Source organism: Aquarana catesbeiana, linkage group LG05, assembly GCF_042186555.1.
Source record: "Aquarana catesbeiana isolate 2022-GZ linkage group LG05, ASM4218655v1, whole genome shotgun sequence".
NCBI lineage: Eukaryota > Metazoa > Chordata > Amphibia > Anura > Ranidae > Aquarana > Aquarana catesbeiana.
In genome coordinates this window covers 207,555,025-207,580,513 of record NC_133328.1, presented here as the reverse complement: position 1 = coordinate 207,580,513, position 25,489 = coordinate 207,555,025, and the positions used below count along the sequence as shown (strand labels likewise).

The 25,489-nt window shown below is 42.0% G+C and overlaps 1 protein-coding gene across 4 annotated transcripts in view; it reads right to left on the bottom strand.

Annotated features, from left to right (window-relative positions):
• Nucleotides 1-25,230, bottom strand: part of HERPUD2 (HERPUD family member 2) — a 102,278-nt gene extending 77,048 nt beyond the window's left edge. Inside the window, exons 1-3 of one of the 4 annotated variants that reach the window (XM_073630522.1) lie at nucleotides 25,019-25,191; nucleotides 22,835-22,959; nucleotides 7,918-8,298 (exon numbers count right to left, since the gene is read on the bottom strand). In XM_073630522.1, coding sequence (XP_073486623.1) covers nucleotides 7,918-8,064 — 147 coding nt within the window. In that variant the 5' untranslated portion in view covers nucleotides 8,065-8,298; nucleotides 22,835-22,959; nucleotides 25,019-25,191. The other 3 variants (XM_073630523.1, XM_073630524.1, XM_073630521.1) reach the window with 3 other exon arrangements.
• Between the last annotated feature and the right edge of the window lie 259 nt (nucleotides 25,231-25,489).

Genomic DNA, 25,489 nt, shown 5'->3' with positions numbered 1-25,489 from the left:
CCGTCCAGGCGCAGGGCAGCTTAGAAACTAAGAGCCCAATCTTCACCCTTCATGGTGGCTTCCTGTCACTTGAGGACCTTCAAGGACTCGGTACCCTTTTCATGTTTAGTGTCCACTCTCTTGGACCTGTACAGCACCCTGCAGGAATGCCTTAGCGCTGTAGTTTCCAGGATTCTACTTCGCAGGGTCCAGCGCCCGCTGGCCGCATTACAGGCAAATGTAAATAGAACAAAAACTGCGCTTTAGGATGCGTGTATAGGGCCAGAAGATAAGGTTGCCGCCTCCCTTGCACAAGGTACCTGTTGGGGTACTATGTAAAAGTATAGAAATGAAGGATAGGGTGTATTGGCGCTACCTAAAAAAATCTTATATTAATCAATATGTTTAAAAACTGGGATAGCCAATAAATTCGCACCACCTACTTGAAATTATAAATCTAAGGGGTGTGCAGTATGTACAAACTCCCTTATTCACAATATGGGTAATGCCACCAGACAAGTATTTTACCAATGCTCATATGTTCAATAAATTATGATAAAACCAAGTGTCGCACCACTTATTGGATCCTACTGTATCTGGGAATGAGACCAGAGACTAGATTCCATATAGTGCATTTACTAGGAACCATATAGCAATACAGTGATATAGATATAAGTATTACTATCCTAATCTGATATGTTACGTTTAATTCAGCATAAATTGCAATTGCATAGGCCAAAAACTACTCAATCACATAGGAGACAGCAGCGATTAGATTTGCAACAGATATTATGACAGTCCCATATATTGATGTTAGGTGACTCATGCAGATTCCCACAGGTGACTTTGGTGCTGCAATAATTTGTCAGGTGACTCTCGTGCTCCCCCTTTGGTTGCCTACTCACCAGCTCCCAGACCCCCAACAGGGGTATAACGCTTATGATGTGGTGCGCTGGGTTGCTTCCATCTAGTAGATTCTTATGTTGTAGCCAGCTCCCCAAACCCCCCAGTGGGGTATTTCGTCTGTAGTGGGAAATAGATCCCCTTGCTGCCAGATATTGTAGTAGATATATCCTGTGCTTTTAAATCCTTGGCGATATTGCTTCCACTCATATATTCAGAAAAAAAGGGAGAGTTTCCATAGCATAATACCGTATGGCCACTTTATTTAAAATTATAACTAGACCAGCCACGCTGATCTTATAAAGAAAATGTTTTAAAATTGACAAAAACTATACTGAGAAATAAAAATTATAAAGTCTCAATCAAACAAAAATTAAAAAAAAATTAAAAAATAAAGAAAAATAAAACTGCCAAATCCAGATACTGATTATAAATTTCTGTCCAGATGGAATAGGACAGCAATGATTGCCCAACAAAGTGCAAACTTAATTAAAAGCAAAGAGTCCCTCCAAACAAGCATATGGAGCACAAGGTATAAGGTTACCAGCTGCTAAGCAGCGTCCTCCTCTCTCCTTGCCTTAGAGTAGACTGACAGAGCGTGATGCCGTTGAGAGTCCCTCCAAACAAGCATATGGAGCACAAGGTATAAGGTTACCAGCTGCTAAGCAGCGTCCTCCTCTCTCCTTGCCTTAGAGTAGACTGACAGAGCGTGATGCCGTTGTGCGCGCTTCGTCACATGACGTCCTCAGCAACGGTATCACACTCTTCACTCAGCTGAGTTTTATAGGAGGAGAGCGGTTTCATCTTAAGCCTGCCCCTCAGAATTCTGGGGCTTGTTTTCAGCATATTTCTTATTAATTCAGTTTGGAAATATAGGAGACTCATCTAATCAATTACATATTGAAGATTGAATATTAAATTACATATCATTAATTATGGAATTTCATGAAATCGCTCTCCATTAACACAGATACAAATCTCTTATTTCATACATGTTAAACGGAACCCCCCTGCTGGTTGGAAATAAAATTACAAGTGTATTAATCCAATATACAATATCTTTGGAGAGATGTTTTTAGACGATAACATATATAGAATAATTTATAAAATATTTTAGCAACCAACTAGAACATAAGTCCCAAAATCCAGGTATATTCCCAACATCTACCATATTGCCAGCCCCTGTTTATTATATATACGTGCTCTAATTTGTCTGTATTGGATGTGTAATTGTGAAAGTAAATTAACCAAAACCCGATTCTATGTCAGGGAACCTAACGTTCCATAAGTGAATAATATATATGTTTATATATATATATATATATATCTACATATATACACAATAACACCCTACCCTCTTATTTACATGTGACTTAGAAACCAAAAATTATATTTTATTTATATACATATTAAATTAATATTATATCTCGTGCATTATATTCCCCTAAAAATGAATCTTTAAAGGTGAACGCGTGACACCTAGCAGGGTTGTGAGGTTCTATACCATATATAGAATAAAGTATATCACATATAGGGGACCTTAAATCCATAGACTATATATTGGCATAAGACACTCCTGCATACTAATTACTAAGTGTCATTTTACACATTAACCCCCCTAATGCTGGGTGTGTGAGTACGTTTACTTGGGTGTGAGGATTGTATACCCTAATAAGTGATTAAAGTGCAACTTTAGCTTTTAATTAAGTTTGCACTTTGTTGGGCAATCATTGCTGTCCTATTCCATCTGGACAGAAATTTATAATCAGTATCTGGATTTGGCAGTTTTATTTTTCTTTATTTTTTAATTTTTTTAATTTTTGTTTGATTGAGACTTTATAATTTTTATTTCTCAGTATAGTTTTTGTCAATTTTAAAACATTTTCTTTATAAGATCAGCGTGGCTGGTCTAGTTATAATTTTAAATAAAGTGGCCATACGGTATTATGCTATGGAAACTCTCCCTTTTTTTCTGAATATATGAGTGGAAGCAATATCGCCAAGGATTTAAAAGCACAGGATATATCTACTACAATATCTGGCAGCAAGGGGATCTATTTCCCACTACAGACGAAATACCCCACTGGGGGGTTTGGGGAGCTGGCTACAACATAAGAATCTACTAGATGGAAGCAACCCAGCGCACCACATCATAAGCGTTATACCCCTGTTGGGGGTCTGGGAGCTGGTGAGTAGGCAACCAAAGGGGGAGCACGAGAGTCACCTGACAAATTATTGCAGCACCAAAGTCACCTGTGGGAATCTGCATGAGTCACCTAACATCAATATATGGGACTGTCATAATATCTGTTGCAAATCTAATCGCTGCTGTCTCCTATGTGATTGAGTAGTTTTTGGCCTATGCAATTGCAATTTATGCTGAATTAAACGTAACATATCAGATTAGGATAGTAATACTTATATCTATATCACTGTATTGCTATATGGTTCCTAGTAAATGCACTATATGGAATCTAGTCTCTGGTCTCATTCCCAGATACAGTAGGATCCAATAAGTGGTGCGACACTTGGTTTTATCATAATTTATTGAACATATCAGCATTGGTAAAATACTTGTCTGGTGGCATTACCCATATTGTGAATAAGGGAGTTTGTACATACTGCACACTCCTTAGATTTATAATTTCAAGTAGGTGGTGCGAATTTATTGGCTATCCCAGTTTTTAAACATATTGATTAATATAAGATTTTTTTAGGTAGCGCCAATACACCCTATCCTTCATTTCTATAGCATTACAGGCAAAACCTTGCAGGATCTTGAGTCTTCTTTGCGAGGCTCAGGTACCATTTATCTAAGCATATAAAGCCTGTGTCAAATGGATCCGATCGGTCAATCCCTTGGTTCATTTAAGAACTGTTTGTGGGACTCAGAGAGCTCAAACAACCGTGCCATCCACCTTGCAGACACTGGTAGAAAACTGAAGTACTTCCGGTATGGGAGGGGTTATATAGGGGATCACTTCCTGTCTAAAGACCTTTGGTCTACCAGTGTGCATTCACCTGGAGATGAAGTATAACCCAGCAGGTAATGAATATTAACCCAACTCTGTGTCCCATGATGTATGAAAAAGAAAAGAGAAATACAATGTTGTGGTGGGTCTTTATTTTGCATTATTTCAATAGGGTTCAGTTCTTTTAATGAACGGATGGGTAGCGGGAGACTCCGTATAACTTGAGACAGCTGTACATATCTACACTGGTCCATAAATGTTGGCTGACCTACTCCACATAAGGACTTTAATGATTTTATTTTTGAATCTTTTCGTACTTGATATAATTGCAGTGTTGGCTCTGGGAACCACCTTTCAAAGCCCTCATCTATCTGCCATTCGAGTTAGTGCTATTGCTTTATAATATGATTTAAAATTTGATAAAGCTACCCCCCCCCCCCCCAGTTTTTAGGACGATATAAAATATCTTGAGATATTCTAGTACAGTGTTTCTCAACTCCAGTCCTCAAGGCGCACCAACAGGTCATGTTTTCAGGATTTCCACTATTTTGCACAGGTGATTTGATCAGTTTTCACTGCCTTAGTAATTACCACAGCCATTTCATCTGAGGGAAATACTGAAAACATGACCTGTTGGTGCGCCTTGAAGACTGGAGTTGAGAAACACTGTTCTAGTACACCTTCCCTTCTAAACATAGTGTGTTATAATAGACTGTAATGTCAAGAAAGATCCTATAGGGACACCAAAAGGTAACATTTGGAAGACATGTAAAACTCGGGGAAGGACATTCGTTTTTATAATATTAATCTTACCTAGCCAAGAATGGCAAAAGGAAAGACCATTTTTCATTTTTTTAAAGCAAATTAAGATAGTTATATTGAAAAAAGCTAGTAAGACTAGATGTAAGATAGATACCTAGATATTTTTAAGCAGATGATTGCCAAGTAAAAGGGAATAAAGTTTTAAAAATTTCTGCTTCCTGTCTATGTATTGATATATTTAATATTTCAGATTTTGTCATATTAATCTTAAAATTAAATATATGATTGCCAAGTAAAAGGGAATAATGTTTTTAAATTTTCTGCTTTCTGTCTATGTATTGATATATTTAATATTATAGATTTAGTCATATTAATCTTAAAATTAAATATATTTTGAAATTCCCGCATTAACCCTAATAAGTTTGGCAATGTAATCCTTGGTCATTGGACATAACATAAAACAGTCTGCATAAGCCGCTAACTTGTGTTCCTTTCCCTTCACTTATATATGTTAGGGTTCACTCTAATGCCCTGTACACAGGATCGCACATTCTGACAACAAAATCCATGTTTTTTTTCCGACGGATGTTGGCTCAAACTTGTCTTGCATACACGGTCACACAAATCTTGTCGGAAATTCCGATCGCCAAGAACGCGGTGACGTACAACACGTACGATGAGCCGAGAAAAATGAAGTTCATTAGCCAGAGCGGCTCTTCTGCTGGATTCCGAGCATGCGTGGAACTTTGTGCGTCGGAATTGTGTACACACGATCGGAATTTCCGACAACGGATTTTGTTGACGGAAAATTTGAGATCCAGAGCTCAAATTTTGTCTGTCGGAAACTCCAATGGAAAATGTCCGATGGAGCCTACACACGGTCGGAATTTCCGACAAAAAGCTCCCATCAAACATTTTCCATAGGAAAATCCGACCGTGTGTACAGGGCATTACAGTTGAAAGGAAGGGTTCTAAATAGCTAGAAAATAAAACGGGCGAGAGTAGGCAACCCTGTCGTGTACCATTTTTAAGAGTAAATGCGTCACTTAATATACCATTAACCCTTATTCGTGCGATTGGTTGCACGTATAAAGATGTAATTCGATGGTCCTATACACAAGGGTTTCAACTTCAACATCAAATCCACCCTATCAAACGCCTATTCGGCATCAGTTGAAAGTAAGAGGGTGGGCTGGGAACTATTCCCAACATAAAAGATTATAGACAGAGATCATAAAGAATTATCCCTGGCTTCTCGACTGAGGATAAAGCCTGTCTTTTCCAATCCTATCCAGTGCGGGAACAGAGGGAGTAATCTAGTAGCTAACACTTTTGCATATAGTTTTATATCTACATTAAGTAACGATATTGGGTGGAAATTTCTGTAGTCAGACAAATCTTTACCTGGTTTTGGGATTACAGATATGTGTGCAATAAGTGACTCTGATCTAAATCCCTCCGATCCCGCAATGGAATTGGCATAGGAAGTAAAATGTGGGACTAGGACCTTCCTAAATTTCTTATAGTAGGAGATTGTGTACCCATCTGGGCCCGGTGATTTACCCGTCGGTGTTGACTTTAAAGTGCCATCACTTTTGAAAGGACTCACCAGGAAATGTAGGTAACTTTGCTTGTTGTATATAGTTAAAAAATTCTGTGTCTTTCCTCTATTGGTTCTTAGTTTAATTTACCTCTCACATTGTAACAAATTTGCATAAAAATCACGAAAGATCCGTGTAATATCAGTAGCACTGTGAACAAATTCCCCAGAGCGAAAGATAGGTTAACATAAGTTGCTGTCTTTTTTTCTTGTACAGATCGAGCCAGCATTTTGCCTGGCTTGTCTCCCCATTCATACCATCTTTGTGATACCAAATGGGAGAGCGCCTTTTAAAGTCCGTTTCGAGCATTAGTTTTAACTCCTCACATTTCCGTGTAAGGTGCAAGTTTATGTTTCCTCTCCAAAGCAGCCACCTGTCGCAGTAGGTCTGTCACTCTTTTATGTTGTACTTTTTTCTTCATCGCACCCAGTTCTATCCACTTCCCCCTCATATATGGGCTTCCCACAGGGTTGATTCAGGCATTTCAGATGATTTGGTCTCTACAAAATAGCAGACTAAAGCAGATCTGTCCGACGTTTCAGAGAAAAGAGAATCATTCAATTTCCAACTAAGTTTTGATTAGGCTGGCCAGGAAATTTCAGAGCGTGGTCTGAGACGGTACTGGTCCCAATATTGGCTGACTTTACCCAAGGGAGATGGTGATGATCTATGAAAATATTGTCTATTCTGGAATATGAATCATGAGTTTTAGAGTAATAAGTGTTGTCCCGTTTTGTGGGGTTTAAAAATTGTCCAGACGTCAACTAATTGGTACTTATGTAAATTATTCTTCACCTGAGAGACATTCACATGAAACATAAGAAGGTCCTCTAGATGCATCATACGAATCTGTGCCTATCCATGTGGGAGTTTTGCTTGTTCCAGAACTTCCTGTTGCATTCTTTACAATATACTATAATTAAAACAGCATTAAGAGGGAACCTCTAGTATTGGCCAAAGCAGATGTGCAGACTCATGGAGTCACGTGTACAGATCTCATCAATTAAATTTCTGACAGCTATAAGGGGTAACCAGAGTTTTATCCAGCATCTGCTTAAAAAAAAAAAAAAAAAAAAGTGGACTGGGCTTTTAACCACTTTCTGACTATGTAACACATACTGTATATGCAGTAGCAGGAAAGGAAGGCTTTAACACCCAGCTGTCACAAAAATGCATCCAAGGAGGTCTGAGGTTGTGTGCTGAGAGCTTTCGGTCACAGCTTCTGATCGGGAACCAGTGGGGGAGCCTCCTAATCATGTGACTGATGTGGGAGCAAATCACACCATGGGGATGGTGGGGAAGCCGCTCCTCTTCTCAGCATAAAAGCCCAATAAAGAGCTGCCGGGAAGGGATAAAAATCAAACTGTGGCTTTAATTCTTCTTAGTACATTTCTTCATTGTTACCACATTTACCATCTGTACCCAGCCAAAATATGCACTTTACCATTCACTACAAGCGGTCTAGATCTGCCTAGAGGCTGCAAAGTTTCCCCATGACCCTTCCCGAAGGACTGATTGCACATCACAGTACCAGTACCTGTGCAATCAAGCCTTATGCCGCGTACACACGATCGGAAATGCCGCCAGCAAAACTCTGATGAAAAACCATCCAAGTTTTTTCCGACGGAAATTCTGATCGTGTGTACATGGCATTAATGTTCCTTACTAATAACTTTGATATCACTCTGTTTACTACTCACCGGTTTGCTGGGATAAACCTTTGAGAGATGTGTCTTTAGTTTTTCCACTGTCCAGTCTAGGAAGCAGTTAATGGTTTGGTCATCATATTTCTGATTGGGAGCTTTGATCACCAAGGTAACAGGGTTATCCATCATGGCTTGATCCATGATAAACTGAAAAGCTTTCAAGTCCAGTCCTATTAATTAGCGTCCGAGTACTTCAACAAATCGGCAGCATTGTATGACCATAGCAGATTGTCACATCACAGTGATTTTTCCATGCATCTCACTACTAAGAGCAATTAAATAAGATAGACGTAGTACAGTCAGCGCACTGAAGTGACAACAAGGCAGTTTATTGCTGCCCATTCAGACAGTTTTTGAGGACTGCTTTTGGTAGATCTGTCAGAGAAAAAAAAAAATATATATATTCAATGTCAGGTAAACATTCACAGAAATATAGCTGCAAGAAAGGGCTGTCCTACACTGGACATTTATCATTTATGATACCCCTATACAGATAGACCAACTAATCAATAACTGAGGGCAGGTGTTCCATCAGATTAGGCGACTCGTCAAAACTTGCAACGGATTTTTGGTCGAAAGGAAATCAATAAAACTGGCCAAACTCGATGAGGAGATTAAAGTTATTAAAGAAAAACTCAACCCTAATAAAGATAGTAATGAGTATTGGGAGAAATCTCAGAATCTTTTAAAAATTCTTGAGAAGGAGGACAAAGATCAAAGGATTAAAAAAAAAAGAAAAAGTATAATAGAGACCTATCTGATTACCATGGCAATGTTGTTTTTGATTGGCAAAAAAAACTCCTGGAGGAGCAAGCTAAGCAGAACAACAATATGGAAATTTCCACATCAGGGGGAGGGGGTGTTAAGGGTGGAGGTCAACAATCTGCACGGCCTCCTGTATCTAACCCTGCTAGGCGGGGTGTACCCAATAATAAGCCACAGGGAAATGGAGGGAATAATTTCCCCCATCAATCATAGAGGCAATGGGGTTACCAGGGGGGGCTCTTCCTCTCAGGGACAACTGAAACCCTCTGGTCCCCCTAGACCTATACAGATCCCTGTCAATGATCAAAGACCATATCATCGGGGCCCAACATCAAATAGTATAGGTCCCCCATTTAGAGGTAGAGGATGGGGCCATCATTATAACCAACGGGGTCGAGGGTATAATGTGGACCATCAAGATGTGTGGAGACAAAGACCCAGTGGAGCGTTTGGTCAACAGTCACCCCTTTTGGGATATTCAGGGGTTGAACCTGAATGGGAGTCCAATATCCCCACATCAAACAGTTTTTTTCCACTTGCAGATAGGGATGGCCCTGAGGGCGAGTTCTTTTTTGATAATTCTCTGTATTATCACCCTAAGGGAGGGGCCAACCCTACCTTTTCCTATCTGGCCCCCTCAAGGGTTTTTGGCCCCTAATGGGCAGGCCAGTTGGGGTTTTTCCAAACTCAGCCAAGGCATCAAAAGGCAGGGAGAAAGAGGAGAGGAGCCAGAGGGGGAGGCGGGTACGAGCAGCAAAAAAGACCAAAAATATAGCTGGTAGAGGAATATTCAATCTCAGTTCCAAAGTTTCAACTGATTCAGAAAAAGCAATCCTAGATAAAGGTCTTAAAATTTGTCCCGCCCAAGAGTCGTGATAAACATGGACGTCCACAAATTTGTCAGGAAACTGAATAGCAAACGCTATATGACTAACAACCCCATTGGAATGAATGCATTGGTGGACGTGGAATTTGTACATTCCGGGTTATCCAATGCTACTTTGTTTAACCCCCCTGGGGCATTGGCACCTTCACTGCAAGTTTTTAGGGATGTCATGCTTAGGGATTTAGATCTCCTGAAAGTCAAGAAGGCAAGACTTAACAAGACCTTGCAAGAAGGTTTAGACTCCTTATGTAAAAATAAAGATATGGTCATTAGACCGGCAGACAAGGGGGGGGGGTTGTCATTCTTGACAGAGGAGATTATATGACTGAAATGTATAAAATCATAGGTGATCGGGATACCTATACCCCACTCCCTTCTGACCCTAAGGTTAAATACCAAAAAGATCTGGAGGTAATTGTGGCTAGGGGTTGCCAGCCAGGCATCCTAAAAAAAAAAAAAAAAAAAAGGAGTGCCTATATTTAGTACCCAGAGCTCCACGCACCCCTACCATCTACTACTTGCCAAAAACTCATAAAAATCCTGTCTGCCCCCCGGATGCCCTATTGTTAGTGGCATAGATTCAATAACATCCCGGACAGGCAGATACATTGATTTTTATTTACAACCCCCAGTCCGGAGAATGCCTTTGTATGTTAAAGATTCAAAGCATGTTATCAAGTTGCTTTCTGAAGTCCAATTGAAACCTGGAATGTGGATGGTTACTGCGGATGTTACATCCTTATATAACATAATTCCACACAGTTTAGGTCTGGAGGCTGTCAAAAGCTTTTTGGATAGAGAGTCTAGACTCTCACAGAGTCAGGTGTTGTTCTTAATGGATCTATTGGAGTACGCCGCCTCCCATAATTATTTTTGGTTTGATAATTTTTTAGACAAGATATGGGAGTGGCTATGGGGGCAAAATACGCCAATAGCCTGGCAAACCTTTTTATGGCCAAATGGGAGGAGGATGTAATTTATGCCCACGATATACCAGTTAGTTCTGTGGGCGAGGTACATAGATGACATCCTCCTCCTATGGGATGGTGAGCACCAAGACTTGCAGGAGTTCATGTCTTTCCTTAATGTTAACCAAAGAGGCATACATTTGAATTGTGAGATGAGCCAAATTGAAATTTTCTGGACATCAAAATTTCGATTGGGGAGACAGGTTGGTTACATCTACATTTTTTAAAAGTATGGATAGAAATTCATTTATTCCTATAGACAGTTGCACGACCGTCCTTGGTTAAAATCAGTCCCAAAGAGCCAGTATATGAGACTTAAAAGGAACTGCTCTGACCAAAGTGAGTTTTTGGTGCAGGCTGAAGTTTTAACCAATAGATTTCTGGAAAAGGGATATTCGAGGGAGTCCCTTCTCGAGACATTGTAAACAATTAATGATATGAGTAGAGATGAACTACTTGTAGAGAGAGAGCCACACGCAAATGGGGCCTTATCCTCTGGAGTCCCCTTTGTGACTACTTACTCTCTACAACATAAAAGTATTAAACAACTAGTTTATAGGCATTGGCATATTGTCAACAATGATGGGGTCCTGAATACGGTATCGTCTGATAAACCTTGTGTTGTGTTTAAGGGGGCCCCTTCTTTGAGAAATCGAGTAGCCCCAAACATTTTTAATCAACCCATTGAAAAATTAAGTTTTTTTACCCAGTTAAAGAGGAAGTAAATTCTGATGGGTTTTACTTCCTCTTTTGCTCCCTGTATAGCCTGCAAATTAAAAGCATAATGGGCTAGTATGCATCGCATACTAGCCCATTATGTGACACTTACCTGCAAAAGAATCCAGTGATGTCCCCTGTGAAGGCAGCGTCCATCTTCAAGCCCCTCTTCCTTCCGGGCCGCAGACTCCGGCTCTGTGATTCACCGGAGCTGCGTGACGTCACTGCAGCACATGCGCACAGTAACGGCACACGCTAGGGAAGAAACGGCACGGAGTTTCGTTTCTTCCCCGCGCATGTGCCGTTCACTTTATCGGCATACTACAAATGAAATATCTCCTAAACGACGCACATTTAGGAGATATTTCCACTACCTATAGGTAAGCTGTATTCTAGGTTTACCTATAGGTAGAGGTCCCAAAAAGGGGTTTACAACCACTTTAACAGGGTTTTACCAGTGCAAAAGATGCAGGGTATACTCTTTGAGTGCATGACCTCATAGACGGGCCACAACCTTTACCTCCACTAGCACACAGAGACAATATGTGATAAAACTAGGGTTGTCCCGATACCGATACTAGTATCGGCACCGATACCGAGCATTTGCCCAAGTACTTGTACTCGGGCAAATGCTCCCGATGCTTCCCCCGATACCTGGAAGACAGCTGTGATTGGCGCGTGGGGGAGTTACAAGATTCTCCCCCAGCGGCTTTCAGCAGCTTTAGTGACATACAGCGGTGATCGCTCACCGCTGACTGTCACTGCATCCTCCTCCATGCCCCCTCCGTTCCTCTGTCCCCCTCCGCTGTCCCTCTCTCCTTCCCTGTGTCTCTCCGCTGTCCCCCTCCGTTCCTCTCTCCTTTTCTGTCCCCCTCCGCTGTCCCCTCCGTTCTGCTGTGTCTCTCCGCTGTCCCCCTCCGTTCCTCTCTCCTTCCCTGTGTCTCTCCGCTGTCCCCCTCCGTTCTGCTGTGTCTCTCCGCTGTCCTCTCCGTTCCTCTTTCCTTCCCTGTGTCTCTCAGCTGTCCCCCTCCGTTCTGCTGTGTCTCTCCGCTGTCCCCCTCCGTTCCTCTCTCCTTCCCTGTGTCTCTCCGCTGTCCCCTCCATTCCCCTCTCCTTCTCTGTCCCCTCCGTTCTGCTGTCTCTCTCCACTATGTGAATGGACAGAGTCAGCTGACTCTGTCCATTCACATAACTGATACATTGTAATCTCCTGTGATTACGATGTGTCAGTTTAAAAAATAATATTGTAAAAAATAAAAATTCTAAAAAAAAAAACAAAAGAAAACACACACACACACACACATACACCGCACACACATACCCCCCCCCCCCCCAAAAAAAGAAAACACTGTTAAAAAAAAAAAAAAAACAAAAAAAAAAAAAACACTGTCACGTGACATTAAAAAAAAAGTATCGGTAATCGGTATCGGCGAGTACTTGAAAAAAAGTATCGGTACTTGTACTCGGTCCTAAAAAAGTGGTATCGGGACAACCCTAGATAAAACCATTTATCACTTGTGCTACAGTGGGGGTGGTTTATATGTTGCAGTGCCCCTGTGGCCATTCAATATGTAGGCCGGACTAAACTCCCTCTTCAGGTTCGTCTCAACGAACACATCACCAATATTAAGATGGGCTTTAAAAAACACTCTGTATCTAAGCATTATTTAATTGCACATAACAAGGACACTTCTAAGACAATTTTTCTTGGTATAGGCAAGTTTAGTCCCCACTGGAGGGGTAGCTCGTTAGTGAGGGAGAGATCTAAACTTGAAATGGCTTGCATTCATAGGCTCAAAACCTATGTACCATATGGGTTGAACATCGACACTGATGTGAATGCTTTTATTGATAACTCATAATAAGCCTGAATGTAAACTCGTTCTGAGACACCAGTATATGGTATAATAAGGGTTTCCCCCCTTTTTTTTATTTCCCTTTTTTTATTTCTATTTTGTTATAAAATTTATGGGTATAAATATAATTATTAATTGATTATATAAATAAATTCACACAATATTTTCACTTAATATTTTTATTTCACCAATATAATTAATGAAATGATTTTTCTATCATAATTTTATTATTATTAATTTGGCAAATTATGAATTTAACTAGTAATTTAGTTTATTTGAATAAATTCATTACAAAAAAATAATTCACACTAATTAGCTACACTATTTATTATCCACTATGGTTATTTACCTCATTCACAATTTTGATTTATGTAAATTTTGATTTATTTAAATATATTCACATTTACATTACAAGTTTGCATTCTCCAAATTCAAATTTGGAGATGAACACTTAGGCTCCTTTCACACTGGGGCGGTTTGCAGGCGTTATTGCGCTAAAAATACCGCCTGTAAACCGCCCTAAAACAGCCTCCGCTGTTTGTTCAGTGTGAAAGCCCGAGGGCTTTCACACTGAAGCGGTACGCTGGCAGGAGAAGAAAAAATCTCCTGTCAGCCGCATCTTTGGAGCGGTGAAGGCGCGGTGTATTCACCGCTCCTAAACCGCTCCTGCCCATTGAAATCAATGGGACAGCGCGGCTATAGCCACGCTATACAAGTGGATTTAACCCTTTTTCGGCCGCCAGCGGGGGGTTAAAACCGCACCGCTAGCAGCCGAATACGATTTTTGGTCACGAAACAAATGTATTTGACATAATTATTATGTCACTTTATTTGGGGTATGGGGTCTCTATTATAATAGCCTGAAGGTAGTCGATTATGGATGGTCCATCATCTGACTTCTTTCTGGTTTAGGAATTTAGGGTTTGTTCATCATTACACAGATGGGAGTTTTAATAAACATGTTTCTCTCATTTTTAATTTATTATAAATGTTTTTTATATTTTTTTATATTTTTTCCCATTTTTGCAAAGCAGTCTAGATGTGATAATCTCCATCTTTGCAGGTAAGCTATAATTTTCCCATATGTAATATGGCGCTTTTTAAGCAGTGTGCTCATGACTCAGAACGAGGCTTGGCTTTCTATACAAGGTGGTGAGTCATTACGTTGCCCGTTCCCCATTGACGTCACGTATGACGAAACGCGTCTGGAGGAGGGTACGTACTGACATCACCATGCGGATTCACTAGGACGGGCTCCGTTTGTTTGTTGCCGGCCAGCATTGTTTTTAAACATATGCGTTATTCATCATACAGATGTAAGTGTATTACCTTTTTTCTAAATAAAACAATATAGACTGTATTACGCTATGGTCAGTCTTCTCTTTTTGGGACATTTACCTAAGCAAATACGGACTCCATAGATGGTGAGAGGGAGAGACTTGCAACCATCCAGTCTGCTGGAACCGGTTTGATTAACATCTGCAAGCTAAAGGCCACAGCTGGGTTATAGCCATCTGCCCTTCATGCTTGCCGTCTGGCAAGCAGGTCTTTATTACGGTGGTTGGGCACTCTCCTGTCTGTGTGTAATTACTGTGGTGCCATTAAGAAGAAATAGTGATTTTATCATGGACTTTTATATGCCGCGACTTGACTGAGAGAAGCGCAGCTTCTCTCTTCTAAGTTACTTTTTCAGCTACCAGGCCAGGCCTCTGACGTGTCCACGACTAGACCCAGATGCTCCAAGAGATAAATCCATTCCAGAGATGATTTCTGAAAGTTCAGAATCCACTCGAACAGCTGTAACATGTGGACAGTCAGAGACAGAGACCTCGACGACTGTTCTCTCAACAGAAGGTAGTCTACATTTCCCACAATGGGGATGCCATGAGAGCACAACAGGGCTCGCACTAGAACCAGAAATTTAGTGAACAGAACACTCTAAGGTGTCAAAGATAGGCTAAATGGAAGGGCTGCGATCTGGTAATGCAATGGCTCTACAGCACAGAAAACACAGCTGTGCTGAAAAGATTAGGACATGCAAAAAAGCAACTTTGATGTCCACAAAAGACAAAGTCTCTCTAATAAAGGGAGGCAATGACAGATCTAGTGGAGTTTTGGGACAGAGATCAAGTTGGATTAAAACCCCTGAACCATTCTGCAGGAGGTACCGAAGCTAGGACACATTGGTTCAGAAGGCCAGAAAGAGGTTAATGGAGATCTGTCACTCTGTGAGGAAACACAAGAAGGTTTGAAGGAGAAAAGTGAGGAGAGGGCAGGAAATGAAGCTAAAGAGATAACTCAGTAGTCTGTTCCTTAGGTTTTCTCTGCAAGGGAAGATGAGTGCCCTTGCCACCAAATACATACTTGATGAGAACATCTACGGCTTGTCTAAACAGCAGCTGTCCCTTGAAGGCCATGTGAATCAAATAAGTCAGTCCTGCAATCAAACACTTTAGTTAAAGTGCCCTACACATATGCACTAACAGGGGACCCATGTAAGAAATAAGACAGGAGGCTTCCAATAAGTCATCAAAGCTGAAGTTTAATGTCACAGACATCTGCTCCATGCATTTGTTGATAAGAGGTTCAAAAGCAGTAGTGGCTGGATCCCTTTTAAGTCAAATATGGTTTTAAGCCTCATGCACACGAGACGCCGGTGCAAACTCTGCTGAACACATGTTTTTAAAAGCTGAAACCGGCGTTTAGAAATGCCCGTTTTATCGCGTTTGCATGCCGCGTTTTACCGCATTTGCGTCTAGAAGCCTCTGCAGAGCAGAGAATTACATTTTGCGACCCAACTTTGGGGCCCGTATCTCGGGGCCACTTGGTGCTAGGAACCCCAAATGTGCTGTGCTAACACAGTGGAACTAGCACTACAACATATCCAAATTTGGGGTTCCTAGCACCAAGTGGCCCCGACATACGGGGCCCCAAAGTTGGGTCGCAAAATGTCAAGCACTTCTGCAGCAGAGAATGATATTTTCCGACCTGACTTTGGGGCCCCATATCTCAGGGCCACGTGGTGCTAGGAACCCAAATTTGGAGATGGTATAGTGTTAGTCTAACTGTGTTAGCACACCAAATTTGGGGTTCCTAGCACCAAGTGGCCCCGAGATATGGGGCCCCAAAGTCGGGTCGCAAAATGTCAAACACTGCAGCAGAGAATGACATTTTGTGACCCGATTTTGGGGCCCCATATCTCGAAGCAAATTGGTGCTAGGAACCCCAAATTTGGATATGTTATAGTGTTAGTCCAACTGTGTTTGCACATCAAATTTGTGGTTCCTAGCACCAAGGCGGGTCACAAAACGTCAAACACTTTTCAGCAGCAGAGAATGACATTTTGTGACCTGACTTTGGGGCCCTGTATCTCGGGGCCACTTGGTGCTAGGAACACCAAATTTGGATATGTTGTAGTGCTAGTTCCACTGTGTTTGCACACAGTTCCTAGCACCAAGTGGCCCAGAGATATGGGGCCCCAAAGTCGGGTCATAAAATGTTCCTTTAAAAACTTACCACGGTACCAGCGTTTAGCCGCGTTTAGCGTCTGAAACGCGGAAAACTTTTGCGTCTGAACCCATTTTTTTGCTTCTGGAAAAACTAGGTTAAACACAACTGCCTAAAAACGCCAAAAAACAAGACTGTGTACATGGACACATAGGATAACATTGAATGGGTTCAGGGGCAGTTGAAAAAAGTGTCCAACTGCCTCTGAACGCACGTTTAACAGCGTCTCGTGTGCATGAGGCCTGACAAGTAAAATCACAGCCAGAATTAAGTGCAGAGCAGAACTCTTCAGCGAGAACATAATTCTGGAAAGGGTTTCCAACCGATTTTTGGGTTGGGTTCTTAAAAGCAGGGACATATGCTGCCAGTATAATGTTCACTTTGTTAAGGCGAGACATGGCTGGATCTACAGAAGGAACAGATGACTTTTGAACTAAATCTGCACCAAACGGATACAAATCCAGCAAGTGCTTAGGAGAGAAAACAACCTGACAAGGACTTGTGTGACCAGAATGAGACAGAGTCGCTGCAGCTGATGTGTCAGAAGCAACTAAGTGCATGGGAAAGTCAGATAAAGGATCTGCTGGATGGTGCGGGAGGTTTCAGAAGAAAAATAACATTATAACAGTAGAGAATAACACAATTCCAGGCTGTAGACATTAGCGTCATCAGTAGGCGTGCTGCAAGAAGCCAACAATCTGTTAGGCCCCCTCACATATCTAGAATTACACACGTTGTGGCCACAACATAGTTAGGTAACATACAGGCTCAGACTAAGAGGCAAGGCCTCAACTACTCACATCACCTGGACAGCTGGTAGCAACAAAGGGTCACTGACTAAAGGATCAGAAGTGACCAAAGTCACTGCAGGCAGAAAGTAGTAACAAATTGAAGGTCCACGTGGCACTTTACAAAGGAAGCATCATCATAGGGATGTTTTCGCTATGCTGTATGGCAAGAAAGAGCGCTTTACCCAGTGATTGGCGTTGGTGCTCTGTCCAACACCATAACCCCTTCCACAGCAAACCCTAACATGGAATTATGTCACCTTGGAGTGATTAGCTCTCACTTCCTGTTGTATCTACAAGACAGGAAGTAAGGAGAAATCATTTGAATTGAACACAGATGGCAGAAAAACAAAACAGGGGTTTGTAACCTTTCCATATTCTGTCTAAAAATAAAAAAGTGGCTTTAGATATACTTTAGGAACATGAAACACTCAGCAATTGTTAGTGAAAGAAAATATGGCAGTGAACTTACACATGTCTGTTTATTTCAAAGGGAATTTGTCATAAAGCAAAATAACCCTGCAAACCCTCCGATGGAAGCTACTCTGACAGACCTGGAATATTCAGCCTAGAAATGTAAGAATGGTACGTTAGAACGGAGGCTTCCCTTAATAATTTGCTTTATGGCAGTTTCACCTTAATGGAATGCCTTTAACTTTTATTGTAATGCCGTGTACACACAATCGGATTATCCGACAACAAATGTTGGATGTGAGCTTGTTGGCGGAAGGTCCGACCGTGTGTATGCTCCATCGAACATTTGTTGTCAGACTTTCCGCCAACAAATGTTGGCTAGCGGGTTCTCAAATTTTCCGCCAACAAATTTTTGTTGTCGGAATTTCCGATCATATATACACAAGTCCGTCGGACAAAAGTCCGCGCATGCTCAGAAGCGGCCGGTCTTGTAAACTAGCATTCGTAATGGAGAATTAACATTCGTGACGTGGCAAATTAGGAAATCTCCAAATGCAGCGCACATTCTCTTCTTCTTTAATGGGATAATAATGAAGCTGCTTTTCTGGTGATACTGATGGAGTTATTGCAAATGAATTTTCAAAGGCATTTTTTTCAAGAAAAAGGGAGGAGGGGGAGGGGGAGGGAGGAGAAGGCTAAATGAAAAACGCAAAAAGAAAAGCGCGAATCAACACTCACCAAACTTCTACTAACAGGAAATTAGCAGAAGGAGCCCAAAGGATGGCGCTAAAGAGCTGAAAAACCACATAGTACGCCTTGTACGTCACTACGTTCATAATTGTTGGCCAACATTTGTGTGACTGTGTGTGTATGCAAGACAAGTTGGAGCCAACAACCTTCGAACAAAATTCCACGGTTTTGTTGTCGGAAAATCCGATCGTGTGTACGGGGCATAAGGCTCCATTCACATTAGCACATTTCCAAAGTCACACGAGTTCCAGTGCGACTTTACATTCTCTAGCAAAGTTGTATCAAAAGTCCCAAAGTAGTGCAGGCATCTTTTCAAAGTCACACCGATTTGAACAGGTGCCATTGAAAAGAATCAGCTGCGATTGGTCATTCGACTTTGATGTCCAAAGTCGCATGACAAGTCACACAAGTATGAATAGAGCCTCATTCATACTTGTAAAAACTTGTTGCATACTCCGGCAGAAAAACGAACCTACCCAAATACACACGTTAAACTCAGTTCAAACATATTTACCACCTTGACAAGATTCATTTTAGCCAGATGACTGTCATTTTTAAACCTCACTGGCCTCCACTAAAAATAACCATCACTTTTTTTAAACCCTTGCTACCAACTACTCCCAGCGATGGTTTCCCAAAACAGTTACATTCAAACATTGCCTTTTGAATGATACCTACAGTTATTAGTCTGTCAAGCCATCACATGGCTGTGGCCACAGCTGGCCACATGTGCAGGTGCCATGGAAACTGCAGATCAAACAGAGGCTAAGATGGCAGCTTCCTTGGCTGTAAAGGATATGAGGGTTTGGTTCTACTTTAAATGGGTGTTCACGCTGGGAGGCATAGGTGGCTTCCTGATCACACGATTGCTGTAACTGGCCTTCACAGCTCATCTGATCACAGACAGTAATCGGTAGCCATTGATGACAGCTCAGAACTTCATATGTGCTCCATCTAGGCATTAGGGTACCTTTGCCCTTCTGTTGCATATATGTATTATATTGTCATCAAGAAGTTAAATGAAAGTGGAACTTTAGTCATAAAATTAAGTCCTGCTAGATTACTTCAGGCTGGTCCCTTTTGCAGGTATAGCTACAGTGGGGAAAATAATTATTTGATCCCCTGCAGATTAGTATTTGAACCACAAGCAAAACATGACTTAGTACTTGATGGAGAAACCTTTGTTGGCAAGCACAGAGGTAAAATGTTTCTTGTAGTTGGTGACCAGGTTTGCACACATCTCAGGGGAGATTTTGGTCCACTCTTTACAGATCTTCTCTAAATCTTTAAAGTGGATGTAAACCTAATTCATGAAATTTGAGCTGGGCACATAACTGCAGTGTTTTCTTATCTCTCTTCAAATCACTATGTCTCTATCTCCTGCTCTGTTCTTCTGTTAGCCTGATAACTTCTGACAAGGCTCTGAGACCTGTGCCTGAAGCTTGTGTCAGGGAGGTTGCTATAAATAAATAGATTAGAACAAAGATGAACTAGTCACAGGCAAGCTCTGCATGTGTGGGGAGGGGGTGTGTGCCTTTCCTCCAATCAGCTGTCTCACAAAGTAGAGCAAGAATCCACACCCACAGGAGAATCAGGAAGAGAAAATTCTAACAGAACGTGCACTTTCTAAACCATATATTAGGCTGGATTCACACCTATGCAGTTTTAGTGCTTTTTGCATTTTGCAGATTTACACTACAGTCCATTTAACATTGTTTAATATGGAACACGTTCTGTAGTGCAAATCTGCAAAATGCAAAAAGCACTAAAACTGCATAGGTGTGAATCCAGCCTAAAAGATGAAGACAGAAGATATACATGTAAAAACTTATGTAGGGAGATTTGTTTAATCTCTGTGTATCATCTGAGGCTGTTCACTTCACTGAGTATATCTGAGGGTTTACATCCACTTTAAGGTTTCTTTGCTGTATTTTGGCAACTGGAAATTTCAGCTCCATACATTTTCAATAGGATTAGGTCTGTAGACTGACTAGGCCACTCCACGACCTTAAAGGAGTTGTAAAGGCAGAAGGTTTTTTATCTCAATGTATTATATGCTTTAAGATAAAAAAAAAAACTTGTGTGTAGCAGCCACCCCAGCACCCCCTAATTACTTACCTGAGCCCCATCTCTCTCCAGCGATGTCCAGGAATGTCTAAGCTGTCTGGGACACTCCTTCTGATTGGCTGAGACACAGCAGCAGCACCATTGGCTCCCACGGCTGTCAAAGTCAGTCAATCAGGGCTCCGTGTCTGAAAAGACACACTGAGCTGTGACTTGACTCCAGTGCCCCCATATGAAGCTGCTGACTGTGGGGGCACTCGATAGGAGGGAGGGGCCAGGAGCAGCAAAGAGGGACCCGAGAAGAGGAGGATCCAGGCTGCTCTGTGCAAAACTAACTGCACAGAGCAGGTAAGTATAACATGTTTGTTATTTTAAAAAAAACGAGACTTTACAATCACTTTAACCACTTCCCGACCAGATGCCGCAGTTATACTATGGCAGGTTGGCACAGCTGCGTGAGCCATCGTAGCTGTACGTTGGCTCTTTAAGACGCTGTAGCAAGCGGGCGCACGCGCCCGCAGCGTGTCCCCGGAGCCGATGCATATGCACCCACGATCGCTTGTGACAGAGCGAGAACCCGGGATCTGTGTGTATGTAAACACACAAAACCTGGTTCTGTCAGGGGAGAGGAGACAGATCGCGTGTTTCTACTAAGTAGGAACAACGATATCTCTCCTCCTCTAGTCAGCCACATTCCCCCCACAGTGAATCCCTTGATCGCCCCCTAGTGTTAACCCCTTCCCTGCAAGTGACATTTGTACAGTAATCAGTGGCTATTTTTAGCTCTGATCGCTGTATAAATGTCACTTGTCCCAAAAAAAGTGTCCGATGTGTCTGTCGCAATGTTGCAGTCCCAAAGAAAAAAAAAAAAAAAAAAATCGCCATTACTAGTACAATACATGGACCCATCCATTGACACCTCAATGCGTCATAGTCGGTCTGTACCGTTAGTAGCAAAACTGCCACAAACCATAATTTTTCCACCTCCATGCTTGACTGTAGGGATGGTGTTCTTAGGGTCATAGTCAGCATTTTTCTTCCTCCAAACACGGCGAGTTGAGTTAATGCCAAAGAACTCAATTTTGGTTTCATCTGAACACAGCACTTTCTCCCAATCCTTCTCTGAATCATTTAGATGTTGATTGCCATGACTGTATATGTGCCTTCTTGAGGAGGGGACTCGCCGTGTTTGGAGGAAGAAAAATGCTGACCAGGACTGAAGAACACTGTCCCTACAGTCAAGCATGGAGGTGGAAACAATATGCTTTGTAGCCGTTTTTCTGCTAAAGGTACAGGCCGACTTTGCCGCATTGAGGCGCCAATGAATGGGGTCATGTATTGTAAAATCTTGGATGAGAACCTTCTTCCCTCAGCCAGAACACTGAAGATGGGTCATGGATGGGTCTTTCAGCAAGACAATGGATCAAAACATACCACCAAGGCAACAAAGGAGTGGCTCAAGAAGAAGCACATTAAATTCTTGGAGTGGCCTAGCCAGTATCCAGACCTTAATCCTATAGAAAATTTATGGAGGGAGCTGAAACTTCAAGTTGCCAAGTGACCGCCAAGAAACCTTAAGGATTTAGAGAAGATCTGTAAAAGAAAGTGGGCCAAAATCCCTCCTGAGAGTTGTGCAAACCTGGTCACCAACTACAAGAAACGTCTTACAAGGGTTTCTCCACAAAGTACAAAGTCATGTTTTGCTTGGGGATCAAATACTTAATTTTACTCGGGGATCAAATACTTAATTTTACTCACCGAATTGCAACTTAATTTATAACATTTGTATCGTGTTTGTATCGTGTTTGTTGATTTTTGGTTAATATTCTGTATCTATCATTTAAAATACACCTATGATAAAAAAAAATTTTAGACCCTTCATTTGTTTGTAAGTGGGCAAACTTACAAAATCTGCAGGAGATCAAATAATTATTTTCCCCACTGTATGTAAAACATTAAAGTGGAACTTTACCCATAACAACTTGATAAAAATAATATTTGTTAGCAAGGAACATACATTCCACGTTGATAATTATGCTATCAAAATTAGTGTGTGCTGTAAATGGCCCACACCAACATTTCTCCTGTTTCTTCTTGCTGGAGGCTGCCATTTTGCTGAAGCCCAAAGCCCCAGCAGTAAATCATAAAGGGAAACTAGACCCATCAATTTACTGCTTTCAAAAAACAGTTACATACCTGGAATGTTGTTAAGGAAAACTCTCACATTTGCTTGTGTCCTCAACCAAACTGTCAAACCATCAAATGGCTGGTGTCATAAATGATCACATGTGCAGCACCGTGGCAGTTGCCAGCTTCCTTGGCTGTAAAGGATAGGAGGATTTAATTCCGCTTTAAGTCTATCAGCATCGGCCTCTACAAACTCAGCAGTGCCTAAAAATGGAGAGCAACTGAGCGTGTGCAGTAATATACCGTCTCACCCTGCTCTGCACATGCTCAGTTGCTCTCCATTTTTAGGCACTGTTGACATTTTGGTTAAGGACACAATCAAATGTGAAAGTTAGCAATCCCGCCATTCCAAGAATGTAACTTGTTTGAAAGTGTTAGGGCTAGTTTACACTTTCTTCAAAACAAGGCTTCGGACAGGCATTGTTAAAGCTCTCTGAACGCCAGTCAAAGCTCCTGTCCCTAAATAAAATGGTTAGCTTACAATCTTGTTTACACCTGCTTTTGCTTGGTGCTTCGATGAGGCTTTGGTGGAGCTTTGATGAAGCTTTGGTGGGGCTTCGATGAGGCTTCCAGCGAGCTTTGCAATAGACTTCTATGGAGGCTTTGAAGACGCTTTGAAGCACCACTGAAGCTACATGGGGTATCATTTTTGAAGCGAAGCAAAGCAAAAGCAGGTGTAAACAGGACTGTAAGCTAACCATTATATTTAGCAACAGGGGCTTTGACTAGCGTTCAGAGAGCTTTAACAAAGCGTGTCGGAAGCCTTATTTTGAAGCAAGTGTAAACTATCCGGTAATGTGTGTTGAAGCCAAAGCAAGTTTAAATGAGACCTAAAAGTAGACCTTTAGTCAGCATGTGAGTTAGGCCCATTTCACACATGCGGACCGGACCATTCAGATCCGCCGGTCAGTTTTTTCAGGCGGATCTGAACAGTCGCTCCATACAGCTCTGTGGAGCATCGTATGTCAGCGGTGACATGTCCGCTAACATCCGATCTGCCCCGATCCGTTCCGCAAAATCCAGACGGATGGATGTCCCATTTTCCATCCGTCTGGCGGATCGGATGAAAACGGACAGGCGGTCCGTAATCATCCGATCCCCCCATAGAGGAGAGCGGACTCTCTGACAGGTCCGTCCCTGCACATCCTCCGCGATCAGTGGAGCGATCCCCGCTGAGCAAGCGGAGTAGTAAAAACGGACAACCCCGTGTGAAAGGGGCCTAAGCAATCACGGCATTCCAGGAATGTAACTTTTTTGAAACCATTCAATGGGTTTAGTTCCACTTTATTATTTACTGCTGCTCAGGAACTTTGGGCTTCAGCAAAATAGCAGCCTCCAGCAAGAAGAAAGAGGAGCAATGCTGGAGGCAACTTACAGCACACACTAATTTTGATAGCATAATTATTAATGTGGAAAGGATGTTCCTTGCTAAAGAACATTACTTTTTATCAAGTTGTTATGGGTAAAGTTCTGTTTTAAGTATCTTAAGTAGTTTAAGTATATTATGGCTTTCAATTTTTTTTTTTTTTTTTTCGGCGGACCTCCGCTTTAAATATCCAGATTGGTTTGACCGCTGACCTGCAGCTGTATGTCATACAACCCTCAGGACTATGTCAGCAACAGGATCGCAAGGCAAGGTAACCCATGTTTCCAAGGCCTTGATCCCTTGCTGTCATGGAGGATCTGCAGTGTTTCCATGAGTGAGGGGAGGAAGAGATCCCACAGTCATCCAGGCAGTGATGGAGCACTTCACAGGTAATTCTCTGAGCCCTTTTTGTTATCACCATCATCAAGTGTGACTCGGCCCTTGTACAACATGTGATCATTGTATTTCTGTAAAGGATAATACATGGTCACTATTTATTGTACACAAATATGACTGTACATGTATAGAATCAAAGTGAAACCACATAATGCTGGTTATTCCCAGAGTGTCTTATGACATCAGTGCTCTTCCACCTACACATCAGTGTAATGCTCCCTTGTCTGTGTACAGCTGATCTATAAAGTGGGATTCTATGTCTGTGATATGATCAATGCTCCCATGTTGTATTCCGCTCAGTCTATTGTTTATAAACAATGCTCCTCCGTGCCCCCCGGCTACTATTGGGGTCTCCAAAAGAACAGTACTGAGACCTGTCAGCTCTTGTCATGTGACCTCCCCGTTCAGCGCTCTACGTCATCACCGTTTACCTTGCTGATGTTCTTATTGTCTCCTAACCCGACACCTCCTCCTGTCCCTAATGTCAGCTGAGGGGCTCTGCCCCGGACACAGCTGCACAACAAAGGAGGGGCTGCGGACGGGCGTAGAACGGAACAACGTCACCAATCCCCTCCCTTCCTCAGGCCCCGTATGTGTGAAGAGCGTATACCGGAGTCCTCACCCACACCAGAGCCGCCTCTTCCTGGCTCGCCCGCGGTCAGTGATGCACATCCAGGCGGCTCCTCTGATTGGCTCATCCGGTCACGTAATAGGATTACTAGATAATGTCATTCTGCAAAGTGGACACAAGGGGGCAGCAGCGGTTTAATAACAAATTTAAAGGGAAATCGATCTGCTTCAACCTGAAAGTTGTCTTTGCTGAGCTATAGTTCTGTAGACAATAAACACATAGCTCCCAACTGTCCCTGATTTTGAGGGACTGTCCCTGATTTGGAGCAATG